The following is a 7,500-nucleotide window of genomic DNA, read 5'->3' on the forward strand; positions in this document are numbered from 1 at the left end:
CATATGTCATATCCTGTCTATCAACTGTACGTCATATGTCATATCCTGTCTATCAACCGTATGTCATGTCATATCCTGTCTATCAACCGTACGTCATATGTCATATCCTGTCTATCAACCGCATGTCATGTCATATCCTGTCTATCAACCGTACATCATATGTCATATCCTGTCGTATCAACTGTACGTCATATGTCATATCCTGTCTATCAACTGTATCGTGATAGCTTACAGGAATACTACAACCATCATAGACGGCTTAGAATCAGGACACGTGTCCTAAGTTAGGACACGGGGTCAGGACACGTGTCCTAAGTTAGGACACGGGGTCAGGACACGTGTCCTAAGTTCGACTGGACATCATGTCTCGCGGCTGACGGAGGCGCCGCCGCCATAACGCATCATCATGCTCCTCTTACTCGGGGGAACAGCTCCCTCGGCTTGCAGCGTAGGAACACGGAGGTGTCGGAGGTGAGGAGGACGTTTAGAGGAGAGACTTGACACGTGGAGGGGTTTTTAAATGGAGCTGGGCCTGAACGGGAAACTCGCTTCGGAGTCAGTTTACATGCACGGACTAAGACTGGCGCTGCGTGTGTGTGTGTCTGTGCGTGTGTGTGTGTCTGTGTGCGTGTGCGTGTGCGTGTCCCCAGATGGATGTAAGCCCATACATATGCAGATTGCAGACTGAATGGGCCTAAAATAATAAATGTGATCCGCCTCACGTGGGTGACAGTAAGCAGAGAAGTTCTCTGTAGAAGGAGTCTGGAATCTGACAAGGAATTTCACTTCCAGGATGGATTTGAGGAAATCTGGGAGGGGGCGGTGGATGGAAAAACAATCTTTGCTAAATTTAGCACGGCTTCCCACGCTTTTTCAACACATGACCCACCTATGGAGATGCTGTTTAGCTGCGGGCCACCAAACATTTCAACAGTAGAATGAGAAATGAATTTTAATTGTCAAAAAAACGAGATAATTAACATTTCTGTCTATATTGTTCACCAATGTAGCATTCCTTTCCCCCCCAATCGTACCCGCCAAATTACCCCACTCTTCCGAGCCGCCCCGGTCGCTTCTCCACCCCCTCTGCCGATCCGGGGAGGGCTGCAGACTACCACATGCCTCCTCCCATACATGTGGAGTCGCCAGCCGCTTCTTCTCCCCTGACAGAGGAGTTTCACCAGGGGGTCGTAACGCGTGGGAGGATCACGCGATTCCCCCTCCCCCCTGAACAGGCACCCCAACCGACCAGAGGAGGCGCTAGTGCAGCGACCAGGACACATGCCCACATCCGGCTTCCCACCCGGGGATTCGAACCGGCGATTCCCGTGTTGGCAGGCAACGGAATAGACCGCCACGCCACCCAGACGCCCTTTATTCCTATTGTAGGGAATTCAGGGGCAGCCGCTAGCCAAGGCAAGCCGTTAGCCAAGGGGCTAGCTAGTCTAGTCACCCGTGGTCGTTGCAGTATTTTCAGATTTCCCTCGTGGGCGACTAAGGACGCAGTGAGCCAGAAGGGGCAGGTGGGCGTTACTCATCCCTCACCGGGTATTACGCAACGCAGCTAAATCACTGCATCATCTGCCATGACTCAGAGATACCCCCGGTGATCAGCTGATGATGATCAATGATCTCCACTGTAAATGTGATTACTGTGGGCATCCCATGAGCCATCTGGCCCACTTGTAGGCCACGACCCATAGTTTGGAAACCGGTGCCAAACACAGTAAACCAGACGGTGCAGGTCGGCTCACAGATGTGGACGTGAGGGGCTGTGTGAATGTGAAGCAGAAAATACAACAACAGTTTTCACTGGGTCGACTTTTCATTCGACTTTCCGGGGAGATTGAAAAAAAAAAGGTTAAGGAGTCCAGTCGCGTCAAAATGCGGTCCGGCGGGAGCTGGCAGCAGGGTCGTTTCTCAGCGTGCTGCAAAGACAGGCGACGGAGGAAGGCGTCCGGTGCTCCGTCCGTCCTCCATCACGCTGCTCAGATGTCAGGGCCCAGGTATAAGTGTGCGAGGCCGGTGAAGGATGGTTCTGGAGGCGAGCCACGCAGGCCTGAGAACGGCGGAGGATCCCAGGCCACCTTTATCCCCCGCCTCCGTAAATCACGCCGTCCGAGGACAGCTTTGAAATTCAAAACCCCAAAGATCAGAGAGGGCTGCTGTGGCCCCCGGAGAGAGACAGAGGGAGGAAAAGAGACAGGAAAGACAAAAAGGGGAGAGAAAGAAGTGCATGTGCATGTGTGTGTGTGTGAAGTATATGAATTATGCACCTTCAAGTCAAAATGAGTGATGACAGTCAGTGCTCAGGTTTTACACACACGCCAACTTATACATCGTTTACCCCTTCGTCACACAGCTGCCCTATAATTCACCCCAGGTGTTTGCTAACTGGCTAATACCTCTCTATCCATGTGCTGGGTGTAGAGGCCCGGCAGTTGCCCAGCAGGAGCAGGAGGAGGAGGCCCAGGTGTTTGCTAACTGGCTAATACCTCTCTATCCATGTGCTAGGTGTAGAGGCCCGGCAGTTGCCCAGCAGGAGCAGGAGGAGGAGGCCCAGGTGTTTGCTAACTGGCTAATACCTCTCTATCCATGTGCTAAGTGTAGAGGCCCGGCAGTTGCCCAGCAGGAGCAGGAGGAGGAGGCCCAGGTGTTTGCTAACTGGCTAATACCTCTCTATCCATGTGCTAGGTGTAGAGGCCCGGCAGTTGCCCAGCAGGAGCAGGAGGAGGAGGCCCAGGCGTTTGCTAACTGGCTAATACCTCTCTATCCATGTGCTAGGTGTAGAGGCCCGGCAGTTGCCCAGCAGGAGCAGGAGGAGGAGGCCCAGGTGTTTGCTAACTGGCTAATACCTCTCTATCCATGTGCTAGGTGTAGAGGCCCGGCAGTTGCCCAGCAGGAGCAGGAGGAGGAGGCCCAGGTGTTTGCTAACTGGCTAATACCTCTCTATCCATGTGCTAGGTGTAGAGGCCCGGCAGTTGCCCAGCAGGAGCAGGAGGAGGAGGCCCAGGTGTTTGCTAACTGGCTAATACCTCTCTATCCATGTGCTAGGTGTAGAGGCCCGGCAGTTGCCCAGCAGGAGCAGGAGGAGGAGGCCCAGGTGTTTGCTAACTGGCTAATACCTCTCTATCCATGTGCTAGGTGTAGAGGCCCGGCAGTTGCCCAGCAGGAGCAGGAGGAGGAGGCCCAGGTGTTTGCTAACTGGCTAATACCTCTCTATCCATGTGCTAGGTGTAGAGGCCCGGCAGTTGCCCAGCAGGAGCAGGAGGAGGAGGCCCAGGTGTTTGCTAACTGGCTAATACCTCTCTATCCATGTGCTGGGTGTAGAGGCCCGGCAGTTGCCCAGCAGGAGCAGGAGGAGGAGGCCCAGGTGTTTGCTAACTGGCTAATACCTCTCTATCCATGTGCTAGGTGTAGAGGCCCGGCAGTTGCCCAGCAGGAGCAGGAGCAGGAGGACGAGGAGGAGGAGGACCAACGCTGCAACTGTGGAATCCGCAGGCGCCCCATGGAGCCAAGATGGAGGAACTCCTAGAGTAAGCCAGACATCGATGTCTTTATCCAGCCGACAGCTGCTGCTGCTGCCCACCATGTCGACAGCTCAGCATGTTTTATTGTGTTTACGCGTGTGAACTTCCTGTCTCTATTTCTGGCGGCTTCCTGCAGATGTTGCTGCCGCGTTCACTCGGCAGGCGCTGGCACCAGGACTGGTGAATCGTTTGACCCGTGCTCTCTGGTGCACGGCTGATATGTTACGGTGATTCTGAATTATTTTGATCCTGTGGGGGGGGGGGGGGGTAAGACAGGCTCCGTTCACCACTAGATTCAACCGCTGTTCATCGCAAGCGGGGGGGTGGGTGGGTGGGGGGGTAGCGATGGTTAGTCAGCGCCGACGATTTCGCTGACGAGGTGCGTTAAAGTTAAAGAGTGCAGGAGCTAACGCGGCGCAATAGCGCCACCCTGGTCAGAATGTGTTACTGCATTCTTATGCTGCAGTCAAACGTGTGATGACGTCAGACAACAAGCACGCATGACACTAGCTCGACAAAACGAGCATAACTGTATCAGTGGTTTTTTATTTAGAATAATTTGTGTTCTTTATAAGCTATACTAATAAATGTAAATGAAGTGTTCAGTTGTCAGACAAATTAGCGTTGCTATCCACCCGGCCTCTAGCGTCAACTAAGGGTAACAGGATGGTGTGTAAAACGCATCACTTCCTGTGTGACAGCAACACTTCCTGTCAGTGCACTTACCGGTACACCAGCGATCAGAATAGGCCTAGAGTTCAAATGAACTTGTTGTTGCATCTCGAAAAAGCCCGATTACCACATTAGTACCAATGAATAATAAATAACAATGAATAAAAAGCTCTTATGTGTGGTTTCGTTTTGAGCTCGACGCCACCATAAGTCAAAGTAATCTGAAACCAGGGAGCCCGAGACAGAACATATGAAGCATCACCACTAATGTAATGCAAATGTAGACAGCAATACGTGCAGGCCATGGCCCGGGCCCAGGGGCTCAGGGTGCTCAGGGGGCCTCTGAGCCAGAGCCTCTGTGTGAAGTCGCTGTTATTATCTTTGCATTTCTGGTTGCATAGTCAAAGGGCTTACCCAGCAAACAAAAAACGTCCCCAGTACGTCCCCTGAAGGTCCTCTCCGAACGTCCGGTAAATGTCATTGTGTAGGGTTTTCATTACGTCGAGGGGACATTATTGTGGGACGTCCCTGTAACATCCTGAGGACATTACAGGGACGGTAGGGGGAAGTCCTCTAGACGTCACTGTGACGTTATTGCCCGAGGTCATTATAGGGACATTAGGGGACAGTCCTCTCTCTCTCAGGCAAGATTGAGATGGTTTGGACATGTGTGGAGGAGAGATGCTGGGTGTATTGGGAGAAGGATGCTGAATATGGAGCTGCCAGGAAAGAGGAAAAGAGGAAGGCCAAAGAGGAGGTTTATGGATGTGGTGAGAGAGGACATGCAGGTGGCTGGTGTGACAGAGGAAGACGCAGAAGACAGGAAGAAATAGAAACGGATGATCCGCTGTGGCGACCCCTAACGGGAGCAGCCAAAAGTAGTAGTAGTAGGGGACAGTCCTCTCGACGACCCCATGAAGTCCCGGGGACGTTATTGCGGCATGTCCCTGTAATGTCTCGGGAAAATACAGGGACGTTAGGGGGAAGACCTGTAGAGGTCACTGTGACGTTATTGCGGGACGTTCAAAGGACGTCCCGAGGACATTGCAGGGACGTTAGGAGAAAGTCTTCTAGACGTCCCCGGGACGTCACGGGGACGGAATGAAAACCCTACACAATGACATTTACCGGGCGTTCGGAGAGGACCTTTAGGGGACGTGCTGGGGACGTTTTTTTGTTTGCTGGGTAGTCATTCATGTCAATAACAGAGCCCCCAAGGTCCTACTGAAAAACTGAAGGTGTTAATTAATTGTGTGTTTGCTGTGAGACACGTTGAGGCACAGGTGAATGTAGTTATGGTGCTGATGGCTGCAAGGCAGTTTACCTGCCCTGCCGGGGGGGGGGGGGGGAGTACACTGGCCCAGGGGCTCAGGAGGCTCCTAAGCCAGGACCTCTGGGTCTGGTGTAGGGTGTACATAGGTGGTCGGGCGTCCCCACATACACAATTGGCCGTGTCTGCGGGTGGGAAGCCGGATGTGGGTACGTGTCCTGGTCGCTGCACTAGCGCCTCCTCTGGTCGGTCGGGGCGCCTGTTCAGGGGGGAGGGGGAACTTGTGGGGAGAGCGTGATCCTCCCACGCGCTACGTCCCCCTGGTGAAACTCCTCACTGTCAGGTGAAAAGAAGCGGCTGGCGCCTCATGTATTGGAGGAGACGTGGTAGTGTGCAGCCCCCCCCCCCCCTCCCGGATCTGCAGGGGAGGTGGAACAGCGACCGGGACGGTTCAGAAAATAGGGTAAAATACAACTGGGGACAAAAGGGGGAAAATCTAAAAAAAAAGGAAAAAAATTTCTATGATTGACTTCCTCTGTTGGGCGGCACAGTGGTTAGCGCGGTCGCCTCACAGCAAGAAGGTCCTGGGTTCGAGCCCCGCGGTTGTCCAACCTTGGTGGGTCGTCCCGGGTCGTCCTCTGTGTGGAGTTTGCATGTTCTCCCCATGTCTGCGTGGGTTTCCTCCGGGGGCTCCGGTTTCCTCCCACAGTCCAAAGACATGTTGGTCAGGTGAACTGGCCGTACTAAATTGTGTGTGTGTGTGTGTGTGTGTGTGTGTGTGTGTGTGTGTGTGAGTGTGTGTGTGATGGCCTGGCGGCCTGTCCAGGGTGTCTCCCCACTTGCCACCCAATGGCTGCTGGAATAGGCTCCACGTTGTCATAGATTGAATTTCGTGACTATGCCACGAAATCTCGCGATACCCGGTTGCTCGCAGGACAAGCGGTTCAGGTAATGGAGGGTCTTCCTCTGTTCTGTGTCAGAAGACGTTCGGCTTTTCTCCGATCGGGTTCTTGTCGTATTTTTATGGGGATGTGCCAAATAGAGTTGACCAGCAAATGGTCTCGGCCATTTTGAACGCTAGTTACGCTATTCTTAGAGAATGGGGACGGGGCTTTGTCCGGGATGAGTTGGAGGCTGGCTGCTGTTGGACTGGGTCAATTGGGTGTTTAGGAAGGAGGGAGTTGTGTAACCCAGTTTTACAAAGACAGGCCGCGCGCGCGCATGCGCACACACACACACACACACACACACACACACACACACACACACCCTTGGCGCGCACGATGCCCCAGAAGAATGATTTCTTGCTCCTTCTCACATTAATGGAGGTCGGGGGGGGGGTTTCGTTTATTCAGCCCAGTGCACCTGCTGCAGGAGGCAAGACCTCCTGACAACCCCCCCCCCCCCGACCTGGCTGAGACGCCCTGTTATCCTCTGTTATCCACGCCCGTCCGCCATCCTTTAGCTTGGAGTCCACATCTCTGCCCCTGAAGTTCAAGCTGTAGCGTCGTACACACTCAGCCCGTCTGTCCGTCTGTCCGTCTGTCCGTCTGTCTTCTCTTCCTTCATTACCATGTAACCGTGGCCCCTCTGTCAGCGCTTCCGTGGCCCCTGAGGCACAAGACAGGAGGGGAGGGGGTGGGGCGGGGGGCTCTGCATATCTTCCTGCATTCTTTACTTCAGGACATTGTGCAAATAGTGAACCAGAAACAACAGTGTTTTTCTGAGGTGTGTGTGTGTGTGTGTGTGTGTGTGTGTGTGTGTGTGTGTGTGTGTGTGTGTGTACACAGTCTTTTTTTGTGTGTGTGTCTCTTCATTATACCTGACTGTCATCCGGTAGTTACAGTGTGTGTGCAGCCGGTAGTTACAGCGTGTGTGTGTGTGTGTGTGTGTGTGTGTGTGTCTGCATAATGCGATAGCCCCGCCGCGTGGCTGTGGCAGGGTGAGGATGTGTGCCTACACGCATCCCCGCCGACCGGCTGCACCCAGCCTGTCAAGCGGAAGCGTTCGTCCTCGCCGCAGCGGGCC

The 7,500-nt window shown here is 53.7% G+C and overlaps 1 protein-coding gene across 2 annotated transcripts in view; it reads left to right on the top strand.

Moving 5' to 3' along the window:
* LOC130128006 (ankyrin repeat and fibronectin type-III domain-containing protein 1) overlaps window positions 1-7,500 on the top strand; it is a 320,420-nt gene that overhangs the window by 9,096 nt on the left and 303,824 nt on the right. For both annotated transcript variants that reach the window (XM_056297716.1, XM_056297717.1), the window contains exon 2: window positions 3,415-3,536. In XM_056297716.1, the coding sequence (XP_056153691.1) occupies window positions 3,520-3,536 (17 nt within the window). In that variant the 5' untranslated portion in view covers window positions 3,415-3,519. The remainder of the gene's footprint in view (window positions 1-3,414; window positions 3,537-7,500) is intronic.

Source organism: Lampris incognitus, chromosome 17, assembly GCF_029633865.1.
Source record: "Lampris incognitus isolate fLamInc1 chromosome 17, fLamInc1.hap2, whole genome shotgun sequence".
Classification (NCBI taxonomy): domain Eukaryota; kingdom Metazoa; phylum Chordata; class Actinopteri; order Lampriformes; family Lampridae; genus Lampris; species Lampris incognitus.